The sequence below is a fragment of the Ambystoma mexicanum genome, chromosome 1q (assembly GCF_040938575.1).
Source record: "Ambystoma mexicanum isolate Mex_15411 chromosome 1q, UKY_AmexF1_1, whole genome shotgun sequence".
NCBI lineage: Eukaryota > Metazoa > Chordata > Amphibia > Caudata > Ambystomatidae > Ambystoma > Ambystoma mexicanum.
The window spans coordinates 936686186-936703109 of record NC_090922.1 but is presented as its reverse complement, the minus strand read 5'-3'; the positions used below and the strand labels follow the sequence as shown (position 1 = coordinate 936703109).

General features: G+C 48.1%; 1 protein-coding gene across 1 annotated transcript in view; it reads right to left on the bottom strand.

Moving 5' to 3' along the window:
- The window catches only part of LOC138539396 (uricase-like), a 266075-nt gene extending 254982 nt beyond the window's left edge, over window positions 1–11093 (bottom strand). Inside the window, exon 1 of the mRNA XM_069641602.1 lies at window positions 10907–11093. Within this exon, the coding sequence (XP_069497703.1) occupies window positions 10907–10936 (30 nt within the window). The 5' untranslated portion in view covers window positions 10937–11093. The remainder of the gene's footprint in view (window positions 1–10906) is intronic.
- Between the last annotated feature and the right edge of the window lie 5831 nt (window positions 11094–16924).

The window sequence follows — 16924 nt, the reverse complement described above, 5'->3', positions numbered from 1 at the left end:
CTTATGATATTTGGATCAACTCAGGCCAGAGCAAAAATTGATTAAAGGTTTTCAAATGTTATTATTGAGGACCGCAGTATATTGCTGTTTTAAGCAAAGTAAAAACATTTGGAATCTATTTAGAATCCTCATATTATGCACATATTAGTAACATTGTTCAAAATGCACAGCATCATCTGAGACTTCTGAGACAGATTAAAACTGTGGATCTCTTGCTCGAGCTACTATTTTGCAGAGGCTTGACTATTGTAATGCCCTGCTGGCAGGTGCTGGGAAAGGTGGTATTCACAAACTACAAGTTGTGCAGAATGAGACAGTTCGTATTGTGAAAAACATCTCTTGCAGCACTCACATCTACGAACCCAGAAAATAACTCCATTGGCTAGAACATTATTGGCTGCCTGTGGTTGCTAGAATACAATTTAAGTTGTTTACACCGACACAGTGAGGATAGGAGGATAGGATAGAAACTGGAGTCTGTGAGCCTTGTCTTGCATGTGGAATTTGGTTCGAGAAGCTCTGCATGTTGTAACCGTATCGGTAGGATGGAGTGCTTCGGATGTGTTATAGTGTTTGTGCTGGGTGTGTGTGTCGTATGATATTAGGGTGGGTTTTGCGGTCGTGCGCACTGGTTAGTTGTATCCATAAGGGGTCCAGAGTCGCGGATGACTGTTAGGTGTTTGATTGTCTTGTTTTGGTGTGCATTTGTGTACTGTCGAAGGATTTAGGGACTATGTGGGAAGGTGAAGGGTTTGAACATAAGATTCTCCAGCATGGGGTCTGGCATGGATTCACATGCTCATGAATATTCCCCGTCAGGCTGGGAATCCTCGGTAAAGAAAAAATCAGTATCAGTTGCGTTTCTGATCTGTCTTTCTTAGTAGTAACCAATCACTCATTTCTGGGTCATACTGCCCCCAGCCAATGACTGCCCTCTCCCTAAGCCCCGCCTTTGGCAGCCATCCTCAGATTTTTACCGTTCAAGTGTTGGGAGTCCTCGTGCTTTAGCTCTCGAGTTTTTGCTGTGTTTTCGTGCTTTTTCAGGAGATTTTCTCATTTTTTTCGGTTTAATCGAGCCTCAAGCTCCACCGTTTCTACTTCCGATAATGGGGACCCAGCTCCACCGTTTCTACTTCCGATAATGGGGACCCGTTTCGGAATTCTTCTACGCCGCTCAAGGGTGAAGTTTTCGTCGAGTTTACACTTCTTGGAGGATTCCGGAAGATCTGCGGCCTACCTCAACGGACATGGCCCAGGACAAGGGAAGCTCGACGCCCGGATCCAAGCTATTCAGGTGCTGCCCTGGATGCGGATTACAAAATGTTTTCAAGGAGGACGAGCATTCGCGATTTCTCTACTGCCTTCATGAGGACAAGACACACGTGGAGAAGGACTGTGCAAGACCCTTTCGGAACGGACCAAACAAGATCGTCGTTCCCGCCTCGCCGCCTGGCTGGAGAAGGGCACAGAAGGTGAGAAGGTGAAGAAAAGGTCTGAGCGGGCTTCTAAGTCCTGTGAGGGCTCCCCGGCGACAGGGGCCCAACAGAAGGCCAAGCACCGCGAGTCTGCGGGCACCGGGAGCGCCAAAAGGTCTGGCTCTTCGGCTGCCAGGCAGGGTGCGACTTCCCCGGCACATTCAACCATGAGCCAGTGCTCTGGTTCAGGGAAGAGGAAGTTCAAGAACCCGGGTAAGCTGCTGGAGCGGCCCTGGTCGATCTCGAAGGGACCCGAGGGGGAGCGGGGTGCTGACCCTCCCCCCAAGGCGAAGGCCCAGGACGCACCTAAGGTGGTGAGGGCTTTGATCCAGCCGGAAAAGGCCTCTATCGAAGTGGTCACTGCGACCCTGGCGAAGCCGGCTGAGACTACGCCAGTGGAAACGGCCTCTGGGCCCAGAGTATCCCTGCCACCGTGGAGGGAATCCTCTTTCCATCCCATCGTTAAGACCCCCGTGAAGACCCTGGCGGAAAAAGAGGGGTGGGCGGTGGCCATTACAGACTCAGAATCAGCCTCTGAGGAGGATCTGGTGGAAACCGGGAAGGTCCTCAACGAGAGGTTCATAGGCCTCAACGAGAAGTTCGAGAAGGTCCGATCCCAGGGGAGGGTTCCCGCTGATGTGATCGAAGATAGCGACGATGGAGACGAAGAAGGCCCAGTGGAGCAGCCATCCCATCCATCGCAGCCATTACCCGAGCCCCAGGATAGCTCGGCGGCCATTTTCTTGGCGATCCAATCCTTATGTACTGAGTTAAGGACGAGGTTACCATGGACCCCGATGGAGGATCCAGAACCAGGCCCGTCGGGAAGCCCTCCAAACAAGCGGAGGAGAGTCCACCCCGCTCCTCCATTCGTGGCCGCGAGGTCTGTGGACCCCTCATCCCCCTCGCCTGACCCTATAGAGGATACGGTGACGGATACAGCTACGGGGACGGACGACGACGGCGGTGATGACACAACGGACATCCCGTCATCACCCCCCCTCGGGCTTCTCCACCCGACGAAATTGGCTCCTTTCACGCCATGATAACCAGGGCATCTGAGCTCTTCCAGCTCTGCCCTGAAGAAAAGAAAAAGGAATGGTTTCTTTACCAACGACGAGAGGCCAAGAGGAAGACGGTCCTCGCGGTGCCGTTGCTCAACGACATCTGGGACGAGGGGCTGGCTATCCTCAAGAACCCTTCCACGACACCCGCCAAGAGGGACAGGTACGAGAAGAAGTACCGAGTCCCTGATGCCGCCCCCTTGTGCCTCAGGGCCCAGCCCACGCCGGACTCTGTCGTCTCGGCAGCGGCCAAGAAGAAAGCAGCGGGTGCGGTGGCTTCAACTTCCACTTCCCCACCGGACAGCGAGGGCAAGAAGTTTGACTCCATGGGACGACGAGTGATCTCGTCGGCGGCGACGACGATTGAGGCGGCCAATGCCTTAGCGATCGTGCCCCGCTACGACAGGGAGCTTTGGTTCAAGATAGCTCCCCTGCTAGACTTCCTACCGGACGACAAGAGGGCAGAGGCCCTGCAAATTCTGCAGGAAGGAGAGGTGGCGTTGGATCACCCCATAACGGTGGCATTGGACATTGCTGATACTGGATTTCGCCAACTGGGCAACGGGGTTTGCCTCCGACGACGAGGATGGCTCAAAGCGACGGACTTTCGCCAGGACGTCCAGACCAGAGTGTTGGATATGCCGTTCGACGGCAACAACCTTTTTGGGAAGACAGTGGACGAGTCGCTCCAGGCCATCAAGACCGACTCGGAGACGGCCCGGGCCCTAGGGGTACTTCAACAATGACGGCCCTATCGGAGCTCCAGAGGCAGACAGGGTGGCTCCAAGGGATCCAGCGGTGGCTCTTCTACATACCGCCAGGCGGTCCTCTCCTTGTCCCAGGAGGCCTACAGAGGTCGCGGCAAGCAAGGGGGATCCCGCCGTCGTCGTCAAGGAGGCCAAGGCAGCAAGGCCTCCTCCAAGCAAGACTGAACAGCTGTGGCGTCGGGCCCCCACCGAAGCACCCCGGTGGGAGGCCGGCTGACGAAGTTCGTCAGCGTGTGGGAGTCCATCTCCACCGAACGTTGGGTGCTGGACACCCTGGCAACGGGCACTCGCTGAAATTCCAAAAGAAGTGTCCTCGCATTCCTCCCATGGCCAGGAAGGAGAATCACGTCCCTCAACTGCTGTTGGAGGTAAGAGCGATGCTCAAAAAAGGTGCCATCGAGCTCGTCCCCAGGAGGCTCCGGGGCTCTGGAGTGTACTCAAGGTACTTCCTCATCAGAAAGAAGACAGGCGGTTGGCGCCCCATCCTGGACCTGCGTTGGTTAAAGAAGTACATCAAGGCACAGAAATTCAGGATGGTCACCCTCCAGCACGTGCTGGGACAGCCGGAGGAGGGCGACTTCCTATCGTCGTTGGACCTGGAGGATGCTTACTTCCACATCCCAATTCTAAAAGGACACATAAAGTTTCTCAGGTTCGTGGTTCAGGGACGCCACTACCAATTCAGAGCCCTGCCTTTCGTATTAAAGTCGGCACCCAGGGTATTCACCAAGTGCCTGGCACCAGTGGCGGTGCGGCTGATCCTGCAGGGGATCCACGAAATCCCACCCTGTTCCGTCGCAAGTAGCGCTGTTTCTGGGAGCGAAGCTTGATACAGTGGGGCAATTGGCCTCCCCGTCGGAGGAGAGGATGAAGGCCATTCTGGCGAAGGTGCAGCGCCTGCTAGCCACGGACGTGGCCAGGGTGAGGTCCATCAAGTCCCTCCTGGGGCTGATGTCCTCATGCATCTAAATTGTACCCCTTTGCAGACTTCGGATGCGTCCAATACAGGAGTTCCTCGATGCCCGCTGGTTTCAGGCGACGGGCTGCTTCAAAGACAGGATTCCTCTCGACGAGGAGTTCCGTCGGGCGATCCTATGGTGGGGTACCCATGCGTACCTCACTACAGGCACGGACTTTCAGACCCCGGCGTTTCGGGAGACGGTGATGACGGACGCCTCTCTGAAGGGTTGGGGGGCCCACACCGGAGATCTCCATGCAAGAGGCCTTTGGCTCCCGGAGGAGAGGTCTCTCCACATCAACATTCTGGAGCTCCGAGCAGTGTTCTGGGCACTCAAGTTGTTCCTTCCGTCCCTCAAAGACAAAGTGGTGTGGATCTTCACCGACAACACCACCACGATGTTCTACATACGGAAGCAGGGAGGCACCAGATCCCCAGCCCTATCCAAGGAGGTCCAGGATCTGTGGCACTGGGCCGTCGCCCAGGGGATGTTTCTACTTCCCTTCCACTTGGCAGGAATAAAAAACACCATCGCCGACCCACTCAGCAGGGAGCTGCGCTCGTGCCACGAGTGGGAACTACGTCAGGACCAGGTGGATTGGCTCTTTCAACGATGGGGCAAACCCCGGATCGACCTTTTCACGACGGCGACGAACTCCAAGTGCCAGAGGTTCGCCAGCAGGTTCCCGCAGCTGAGGAGCATGGGCGATGCTTTCTCGTTCCCTTGGGATGGTCTGTTTCTATACGCGTTCCCTCAGTTGCCATTGCTGCTCCGTCTCATCAACCAGCTCAAGAAGTCCAGGTGCAGAATGATCCTTGTTGCACCGGCGTGGCCGAGGCAGATCTGGTGCCCGGACCTTCTGGACTTGTCAACGTCCCCACCAGTCAAGTTGCCGGTGGACGCGGATCTTCTCTCCAGAGAAGGAGGCACCATTCTTCATCACGACCCGGAGTCGCTGAACTTGCAGGCCTGGCTCCTGCAGCACTAGAGTTTGGAGGGTACGATATCCCGGCTGACTTCAGAGAGGTTCTTGCAAAAGCCAGTCCGTCCTCAAATCTCAAGTGTTATGGTCATAAGTGGAAGAGGTTCTCTGTCTGGTGCCGTGCACAGAAGATTAACCCTCTGCTGATTACGGCCCCTCAAGTACTGCCGTACCTACTGTCACTGGCCAAAGCTGGACTGGCTCACGCCTCCATCAAAATACATCTGTCTGCCATCTCCCGATATACCAGGACTACGGGACGGGTGTCCTTGTGGTCTCATCGCCTGGTGAAGGTATTTATGAAGGGACTATTCCGATCATTCCCGCCGGTGAAGGCTCCTGCCCCGGCGTGGGAGCTTAATGTGGTGCTGACCAGGCTCATGGGGGCCCCATTCGAGCCTATGCATTTGGTGCCTTTGAAGTTCTTGTCATGGAAGACAGCATTCTTCGTGGCCATCACCTCCGCATGACGAGTGGGAGAGATCCAGGCCCTATCTTGCAAGCCTCCATACTTGACTTTTCATGACACGAGGGTGGTGCTGAGGACGCACCCCTCCTTCATGCCCAAGTTGCCGTCGGACTTCCACCTCAACGAGCCCTTGGTGTTACCAGTTTTCTTCCCGTAGCCTTCGACGCCGGCCGAGAGGACTTTGCACTCGCTGGATGTAGCTAGAGTGATGAAGTTCTACGTGAACCGCACGAAGAGTTTTCGGAAGATGTCACAGCTGTTTGTGAACTTTGGGTCTGTGAATCAAGGGAAGGCTCTCTCGAAGACTTCCATTTCCAGATGGCTCTCCGGCTGCATCATGCACTGTCACCGGTTGGCAAACCGACCGCTGCCCGGCCGTCCGAGAGCCCATTCGACCAGAGCGATCGCTGCTACCACGGTGTTCCTGTCTGGTGTGCCCCTGCTGGACATCTGCAGGGCTGCTACGTGGAGGTCGACGCACACCTTCACAAGGTTCTATTGCATCGATCAGGACTCCAGGGAGGAGTCCAGGGTCGGCCAAGCAGTGCTGCGCAACCTATTCGCCTAAGGTGAGCCTGGTGAGGAGGTGAGAATTGCTTAATGTTGAGTTTTGGATGTAAGGCTTAATGTTGAGCTTTTGCCACCTCCCATGGTTGTGCATGTGTGTGCTGCTATGTATTCTTTTATTCATGAGCATGTGAATCCATGCCAGACCCCATGCTGGAGAAGAAACAAGTTACTTACCTGTAACTGTTGTTCTCCAGCATGGGTCTGGCATGGATTTACATGCGAACCCTCCCTCCTACCCCTCTGCGACTCTTCACTTGGTCATACTGCCACTTTGCGTGCTACCAAATCTGAGGATGGCTGCCAGAGGCGGGGCTTAGGGAGAGGGCAGTCATTGGCTGGGGGCAGTATGACCCAGAGATCAGTGATTGGTTACTACTAAGAAAGACAGATCAGAAACGAAACTGATACTGATTTTTTCTTTACCGAGGATTCCCAGCCTGACGACGGGGAATATTCATGAGCATGTGAATCCATGCCACACCCATGCCAGACCCCATGCTGGAGAAGAAACAAGTTACTTACCTGTAACTGTTGTTCTCCAGCATGGGTCTGGCATGGATTTACATGCAAACCCTCCCTCCTACCCCTCTGCGACTCTTCACTTGGTCATCCTGCCACTTTGCGTGCTACCAAATCTGAGGATGGCTGCCAGAGGCGGGGCTTAGGGAGAGGGCAGTCATTGGCTGGGGGCAGTATGACCCAGAGATCAGTGATTGGTTAATACTAAGAAAGACAGATCAGAAACGAAACTGATACTGATTTTTTCTTTACCGAGGATTCCCAGCCTGACGACGGGGAATATTCATGAGCATGTGAATCCATGCCACACCCATGCTGGAGAACAACAGTTACAGGTAAGTACTTGTTCCTTAGTTCTCGGTGTGCCTATGTGTAGTGTGTCTAGCCCCTAGTCATGTATAGTGCTGTTGGCTATGCTGGAGGAGCAGGAAAGGGGGAGATTTGTTAGTAGATCGGTTAGTATGACAATGCCTCTGCAGTGCGTCTTTGGCCGCCACTTGATGGTACTTCCAATGTTCTTGGTTATGGTCCGTAAGCCAGTCTCGCCTCCTCTCCGAGCATGGAGGCTGACTTCCCCTGCGGGTTTGAGGACAAAGGGTTGGTTGTACCTAATGTGTTCCTGGTTGTCCGGCGAGATTTAATCATGGCATATGTAATTGGCCTGTTGTGCTGCAGGCTGCTGAATGGGTGTACAGCTGGTATTATGTTAAAATGAGGAAGTGGTACTCGACCGGCCAACCCTAGTTTTGTGGGTGGGCAAATTTTGGGTGATGCTTTGATTTAATGCTTTACTTGTCTGTGGTTTCCTGGGTGCATAATTGTGCAATGGACACACCCACAAATCAACCATGGCACTGTAGTGGTAACACCTGGATTTAACAGTTGCAGTGAGAAGGACGGCTACCATGTAATCACCTGGTTTCAAGTAATTCAGCTAAAGGGAAAGGCCTATATCCAGATTCAACCATGGCAGTGAGAGGGAGAATGGAGACTCATGCCTAAATTTGAGGCACAACAGTAAATGGGAAAACGTGTACATTTTAGACATAGCAGCAAATGGAGAGCACACAAATTTGAGACATAGATTCAGCAGTACATGGAGGAACACCTATATTTGAGATACATGAGCAGTGGGAGAAAATGCCCAAATTTGAGATTCAACAGTACATGGAAAAATGCTCAAACTTGAGACACATGAGCAGGGGAAAAACGCCCACATCTGAGATTCAACAGTACATGGAGAAACACCTAAACTTGAGATACATAAGCAGTGGGAGAAAACCCCCAAATTTGAGACTCAACAGTACATGGAGGAACACCTGAACTTGATTTACACAAGCAGTGAGAGAAAATGCTCAAATTTGAGACTCAACAGTACATGGAGAAATGCCCAAACCTGAGACATATTAGCAGTGATATGATATGACAGGTTATTTATAACGCGGTTAATACCCAGAGGTTTCTAAGCGCGGACCAAATCTGTGGTGCTCCGTGTCGGCTTGCTTCCAAGGCGAGCACATTGCCCCTGAGTTATCCTTCCAAGACAGTGGGAGAAAACACCTAACCTTGAGACATCTGAGCAGTGGGAGGAACGCCGAAATTTGGGACTCAACAGTACATGGAGAAATACCTAAACTTGATTTACACGAGCAGCGAGAGAAAATGCTCAAATTTGAGACTCAACAGTACATGGAGAAATGGCCAAACCCGAGAAACTTGAGCAGTGGGAGAAAACACCTAATCTTGCGACACATGAGCAGTGGGAGGAACGTCGAATTTTGAGACTAAACAGTACATGGAGAAATGCCCAAACCCAAGACACATGAGCAGTGATATGATATGATAGGTTATTTATAACGCGCTTAATACCCAGAGGTTTCTAAACGCGGACCCAGGGATTGAACCTGTGGTGCTCCGTGTCGACTTGCTTCCAATGCAAGCACATTGCCCCTGAGCTATCCTCCCAAGACAGTGGGAGAAAACACCTAATCTTGCGACACATGAGCAGTGGGAGGAACGCCGAATTTTGAGACTAAACAGTACATGGAGAAATGCCCAAACCCGAGACACATGAGCAGTGATATGATATGATAGGTTATTTATAACGCGCCTAATACCCAGAGGTTTCTAAGCGCGGACCCAGGGATTGAACCTATGGTGCTCCGTGTCAGCTTGCTTCCAATGCAAGCACATTGCCCCTGAGCTATCCTCCCAAGACAGTGGGAGAAAACACCTAATCTTGAGACACCTGTGCAGTGGGAGGAACGCCAAAATTTGAGACTCAACAGTACATGGAGAAATGCTCACACTTGAGACACATGAGCAGTGGGAGAAAACGCCTAATCTTCATCTAGTGACACATGAGCAATGGGAGAAAACGCCTAATCTTCATCTAGTGACACATGAGCAATGGGAGAAAACGCCTAATCTTGATCTTGAGACACATGAGCGGTGGGAGAAAACGCCTAATCTTGATCTAGTGACACATGAGCAGTGGGAGAAAACGCCTAATCTTGATCTTGAGACACATGAGCAGTGGGAGAAAACGCCTAATCTTGATCTTGAGACACATGAGCGCTGGGAGAAAACCCCTAATCTTCATCTTGAGACACATGAGCAGTGGGAGAAAACGCCTAATCTTGATCTTGAGACACATGAGCAGTGGGAGAAAACGCCTAATCTTCATCTTGAGACACATGAGCAGTGGGAGAAAACGCCTAATCTTGATCTTGAGACACATGAGCAGTGGGAGAAAACGCCTAATCTTCATCTTGAGACACATGAGCGGTGGGAGAAAACGCCTAATCTTGATCTTGAGACACATGAGCAGTGGGAGAAAACGCCTAATCTTGATCTTGAGACACATGAGCAGTGGGAGAAAACGCCTAATCTTCATCTTGAGACACATAAGCGGTGGGAGAAAACGCCTAATCTTCATCTTGAGACACATGAGCGGTGGGAGAAAACGCCTAATCTTCATCTTGAGACACATGAGCAGTGGGAGAAAACGCCTAATCTTGATCTTGAGACACATGAGCAGTGGGAGAAAACGCCTAATCTTGATCTTGAGACACATGAGCGGTGGGAGAAAACGCCTAATCTTCATCTTGAGACACATGAGCGGTGGGAGAAAACGCCTAATCTTGATCTTGAGACACATGAGCAGTGGGAGAAAACGCCTAATCTTGATCTTGAGACACATGATCGCTGGGAGAAAACGCCTAATCTTCATCTTGAGACACATGAGCGGTGGGAGAAAACGCCTAATCTTCATCTTGAGACACATGAGCGCTGGGAGAAAACGCCTAATCTTCATCTTGAGACACATGAGCGCTGGGAGAAAACGCCTAATCTTGAGACACATGAGCGGTGGGAGAAAACGCCTAATCTTGAGAGAGATGAGCAGTGGGAGAAAATGCCCAAATCTGAGATGCAACAAGTCTGAGATACATAAGCAGTGATTGCAAACGAATTACCTACTGATTAACAAGGGTGTGGTATGTTATGTAGGATACTAAGAGTAGTTCCAGTGGTAAAAAAGTTCCATAAACGAACTATCACGGGGCACAATAATATCATGGATGCATGCATAGCCTGCAATAGGATTGTGCAGAAAGGAAGGTACAATGACCCCAAGGCAAATATATATTCATTATGCATGAAATGAAAGAAAACATGCGATTCTACGTGTACGGTTCTGACGTGGCACTCACTCCACTCACGACCTCTCTGTCGCACCCAACACCCCCCCCCCCTCGTCTCTCTTTGCCACTTCACGTTTTCTAATGACAATCTACACTGTATATGGCACTGCATTTGCTGCAAAATGTAGAAGAACTTTCCCACAGGCCCCAATCATACACGTTGACTTCTCGCTTAACACATTAAAGTGGCTTATGATGGCACATTTCATCCATAACATAAAATAAAAGTCAGGCATGCAAAGAAACTTTGAAATGGAATAACGTTAAAGACATTCGCAATAGTTCGAAAAATAGATGACATTGGCATAATATGTGTACCTAAGCACAGCAAACACACCTGACCAGATTCATATCTGCCAGCACATTTGGATAATATATTCTTAGGAAATAAGCTTACCATTTTAGGTCCAGTGTAAAACTGCGCCATTTTCCTTTGCCTGAGAGTTGAAATGGAATTCACGCGCAGCGTGTTTACTCGGAGCAGGCGGCAGCAACCTGAAGCCCAGGTAGATGTGCAAACTGCACTGCAAGAGAAATATTTAACCCAGGGTTACAGCCAATCCCACCTTCTGTTCTGACGGATACTGCGACTTTTTAATGTTGGAGGGCGGTGGAGCAAACGTGAAGTACGTGTGTTCTTGCAACATAGCTCCGACACACTGTCGCTATTTATTAACAGAAATCATTATTTTGCTGCAAGTTATACCTTTTGTCGCCGGTTTCGCGCAGGCTAGGATGGCAAATAGCCCAAGTTTCTACGGACACATGGATGCCACTAATTGATACTGTCTGGCCATTTAGGGTCTCCCAACCACCGCACAGTCCCTTACCCCGTATCCTTATCCAGGTGTGCCCTCGAAGTTGTATAGCTCACTGGTGGCGACCCTTGAAGCCAAGGGCCCAAGGCCATACCACCAGCGACCCAGAGGATAAACAGGGCCATCTAGCATGCTACCATCTACCCAGACGATCCCTGTTTTATCCTCTGGGTTGCAGGTAGTTTAATGCGAAAGGCATTTTTTAAAATTATTTAATGACCAGTCTGTCCCTGCTTGAGAAGGCCGACCAGGGGCTGCATTACAGAAACATTGCACCAGTGGACAGTATGAGAACAAAAGCAAATGTTGCCTGTGTGCAGCAGATATATTCTTCGAATGCATCTTCATAAAAAGGCAATCTTTTCCCCATTGGTAATACCATTCCGTATTAGAACTAAGTGCTACATTGTCTGATTTACAAAGTGTTTTTCAATGGGATTTTTCCATTGAAAAATGTGTTTAAAAATCAGGGTGATGATGTTTTTTTGCACTAGAGTAATTTTTGACTTTGTTCTAATACTGAGAAAAATACAGTTGCATTGGTGCACATGTACTGTAATACGACACCACATGCCCAATGTGCCTGTGTGGGCCATGTGAGAAGAGAATACAATCAATAAAATGCCCAGTACCGAGCAATACATGATAAGACAATCCAGGAAGCAACCTGTAAGCAAGAAAACATTGTAACACACCCTTGTTTAACCCCCCTATTCTGCTGCACCATTTTAGTCAAGTGCCCTTCCTGATCTAATTTAAGCCTAACTGTGGTATTTTGATGAAGGAGTCTGAGGTAATATAGGAGTCCCCTTGGGCAGCCCATAGCTTCTAATTTTAACCATAACCAATCTCTAGGGATGGAATCGAACCCCACCTTAAAATCAATATAAAGTGCATAGAGCGGAGGCTGCCCCTTAGTAAGCGCTCCAGGGAGTAAGATATCCATCACCATAAGGTTGTGGGTAGTGGAGTACTCCCGACGAAACCCACTCTGAAATGTACACAAAATGCTGGCATTGTCCACCCATTTCTGCATTTCACTGAGCAATAAAGATGCAAATAGTTTTCATGTAGCTTCTAACATAGACAGTAGTCTATAATTGTTGGGATCTAGTCGTTTTCCCTTTTTAAAAATAGGGATAAGGATCGCAGTTTGCCAGGAATGGGTAGTTTTTCCATGGTCCAATATCTTCTCCAACAGAATAGTTAACAGGTTGGCCCAAAACTCAGAATGGTTCTTAATGACAACATTGGCCAACCCATTAGGTCCTGGGGCTCTTGAGGATTTTAGCTCTTTAATTTAGCTGAATATCGCCCCCTGTGAGGCATTAAAAGGACGGCGTGGCGGAGCTCTTCTTAATGGACTGGACTCATCAACAGCAAAAACAGAGTTACGTTCTTCCAAGTACTTTTCCCATCCTGCTCCACTTATTGGGTTAACTAGTTGACCTTTACTTTTCCCCCTTCACTGACCTTATGTTGGCCCATAATGTAACCATAATGAATTTTGTTCTTGTTTTACTTGCTTCAAATTCAAAAAGATTAAATCGAAAACTTTTTACTCGAGTTTTCCATTGATGGGGAAATACACCTTTGCTGTACATTTTCACAGCAATGTAAGTGGAAAGGGTCCGTTTACTGCGATAATCTCCAGCAACAATCCCCTTGTTGAGTTTTTTTGCTGCAGTTTCTCTGGAATTGCTGAAAATGCAAAACCTACTTTCGCAGACTCAATTGAACCAAAACCTACAGATTCGCTTCTTGCAGTTGTGGAGAGTGTGAGCACATTTAGCAATATTCGTAGCATTTAGTGTACCATTTCTAGTTTTTCAGGAAAGCAAAATCGAAAATGTTACCCTTCAGCAGTTTTGGGTTTCGAGACCTCAGACACTCTATTGAGACATTCAAGGAAAAAACACACACCTACAAAACGGTGGAGACCTCAGGTAAACAAGGTACCAAGGAGGAATAAAAGCAACAAAGCCACACTGTCCACAAGGTATTGTGAACAATCATTGGACTAACTCCGTAACCAAGAAAATGGATGAAGACAGCTCTGAAATGCAATGCATGCATATTCAGTATCAAATTTTTACAGGGCCTTAAAATAAAAGAAGCCCATTAATTTAGCAAGTACATGCTTGCACAATCAAATGGCACTGAGTGGCTTTCTCTCTGCAGAGTACAAGGTCTTGGCTTGGCCACATTCAGCTTCCGAAGAGAATTAACTTATCTGTCTGAGCAGGGCCGTTGAAAAACCCTGTTGACCCCTTTGCTGGTGCCAAAACGAGGAACAAAAAAGTGCTTTCTTTGCAGACAAGCATCAGCTGAACTAAGAGGAGATTGGACTTGGCCGTTGCTGGGCCCCTGGACAGAGCACAGGCTATACTACCTTTTTTTGCGAATTCAGTCCCTAGCTGAGGCCTGGGGGTTGGCTCTCAGCCCAAGGGCCACAAAAGAGTTATTGACCACCCCGCTGCTGTAAGCCTGAAACGGTCATATTTTGTCTGGGCAGACCATTTCAAAAATAGTATCATATATGTTTTGTTCTACCCATGAGAAAAAAGCATTTTTAGGCTTTGAAATCAGCATCTAAAATCACAGAAAATGCTGGCTTAGATACCATTTATTGGACTAACTGGAATTATTGTGCAGAGATGGAACAATGCATTAGCTTTTGAGGTTCCATAGCCGTCTTCGTCAGATGGGGCAGAGATATTTATTTATTTATTTGCATTTAAAAAGTGCACAAGCAGCCCAGAGGCATCGTGGCGCTGTTACATGGAATCAACTTAGTTACAGTTGCACGTACATGATGTGTTACATGGAGGGCCATATGTCTACACAGGGTTACAAGGTTACAAGGTGTGTTGTATATCATGGCATAGCACATTACATATTGCTGGCATGGTCTGTGTACACATACGACTTGGCCTGGAGAAACTGCTGGCTTCCGTATGAGGCTTAAGTGAATAGCCTTGTCTTGATAGCTTTGCGAAACGCAAGGTGTGAGGGTTCTGATCTGAGGGCGAGTGGGAAGGAGTTCCACTGCCTGGCGATAGTGGCAAAGAAGCACACATTAGACAGTTCATTCTCACAGCAAAAATAAATAGATGATTTTCAGTTTAAAATTGGGTGAAGGAATACTATGTAGGGAATACAGGCCTATGATGGCTGCCTTATCTAAAGATTTAAAAATCCATAATTGGAAACCAGTGTGTGTTTTCAATTTTCTTCACATAGTGTCTAAAAATGTGTTTTACAGCCTCTGTGTAGTGTCCGGATGGTGTCGTGATTTCAATGTCGTTGTTAAGTTTTAATGGATGGTATGATGTCCCACTGCACGATATTTTCTTAAGGTTTAAGTGGTGGAGTGCCCAATGTTACCTCGTATGTAACGTATGCGGACAGCATTGTTTTATTTGACCAAATGCCCATAGGACTTAAAGGGCACTTCCTGCACTCACTGTGTAACATAAAGAAAGAAAAAGAGCTGGAACTCAATGTCACCAAGACTAAGATCACTTGCTTTTCAAGAGGCATGAAACAAATACATACATTCAATTGGAGTCTAGAGGGCATTACGTTAGAAACCCCAGCTCACATATGTTATCTTGGATTTCAGATCTATAATAAATCCAAACGCACAACGCAGCCAAAATTCAGCAAAGAAAGTCTACATTTTGCCACTTCTCGTTAACACCAGTGGTGCGATTCTTCAAGGCCAAAGTCATTTCGGCAATGGTTTATGGGTTGGAACGTTGGCATTTCGATAATTGGGATTTAGTTAGCTGTCTGGAAGATATCCTATGCAAGAGGGTATTGTAAAAATGTGTACCAATACCTCTGTTAAGATTTGAGCTGGGTTTGACTTCCCTAAAAGCTTGGGTGAAATGGAATAGGTTATCCTTCGTCACCAAATAATTGTGTTGTCCTCCTAATTCCATGTTTGATGTCTTTAACTCAGGTTCTTTCTCCAAATCCTGTGATCATTTGAATGTATTAACACACAAGTCTAATGTTAGTTTGCATGATCTTGGGATCTCCCTAGATGAATTAAAAAATAACAGATCTATTGCAAAAGTGAAGTTGCGCGAGGCAGATTGGGTGTGCACAATCGATTCCCTCTCCAAATATAAGCTGTTGTGAGACAGGCATGGTATCAAGAGCGACACAGACTCGAAAGGGTTTATTTGAAAACCTTTATTTACTAAGGTTCCTAGGTTGGTGTAATGCCTGACTGGCCCTAACTCTAAAGGGATAATTCCCTTAACTGGTGTTTCTAATGGCCGTCATTGTCTAAGAGTCCAAAATAAAAGTCTGTCTGTGTCTAACCTATTCCTTCCCTCATTCTGTAAAAGAAAATTGATAGGAAGTCTTTTCAAAATATGATAAATAATTATTCAACAAAAAGTGGAAGCCAGAGTTGGTTTCGGGTGGTCTTCTCACCACGTGCTGCTGGGTCAATGTCACACAAATGAGTTCAATCAACAGGGTTGTTCAAAACACCTTCTCCACAGGCCCTCGTAGTTATTCTCACTACTTTCAGTGTCTTCCTTGGGGGTCCCTTCCCCAAGCTTCAGCTTAATCAAGTTTCAAACCACCATGGAAAAATTGTAACACAGTTCCTTTTGTAAGCTTCACATGGTTCCCATCCCCACGCTTCAATCCTTTCAACAGGACAACAAAACTAACACGTCTCTAATGTGGCTAAGCCTCTTAGAGTTCCCTTCCCCAAGCTCAGGCCCCTTTCACCATCTAAACACAAAGTCACTGTTATCAAGATGCTTGCTTTGATAGGCCTCTCAAGGTTCCTTTCCCCCAAGCTTTAGGCGTCTTCTAGCTTTCAAACACAAAACCTAATTTATCATAGTTCTTTCTTCAGTTCACAGGGTGCTCTTCCCCAGGTTTAGGCCCCTTTAATTCACAACACAAATTCCGCTGGTTAGGATGTACCTTTTTCTGATTAACTATCTTTTTCATATACCATACTTTCATTGGGTAGAATCAGAGACTTTCAAAAACACCAGGCTCTTTGCTTTTCCTAGGCACAACCACTCTGACCCTTTCCCCCTCTTTTTGTTTTCTTGCTCTCACTTTTTCTGATACCTTATTTTTCCCTTCAGATGCTTCCTGCACCCCTGTACTGTTTACTCTTGCTCTTCTTATTGTGCCCCTGGCACTTGTCCTTTATTCTTTCCATGCTATTTTGCATCCTCTCTTCTTCTTTCCTCCTTAGTGTGCTCCTGGCACTTTTCTTTGCCTTCTCTCATGCCCCTCTCCTGTTATGGCCACTCGCCCTCTTGTGCTTCTTTCCACTTTCTCCCACTTTCCTCTCCGATCAATCTTTTGCTCGCTTTCTGTACCGACCTACTTTCTAACTCTCTTCATTTTCGCTTTCTCCTTCGCTCTTGCTTTAGCTGTGCTTTCAGCCTTTTCGCTTTCTGCTTCGCTCTTGCTTTCAACCTTTACACTTTCCTTTCTTTGCAATTCTATGCTGTTATTCCTGCTCTCATCCAAATGCACGCTCCTGAGTTTCTCTCACATTCTCCACGAAACTCACCAGGCAGCGTCGCGTTGAGAGATGGTTCATCCAG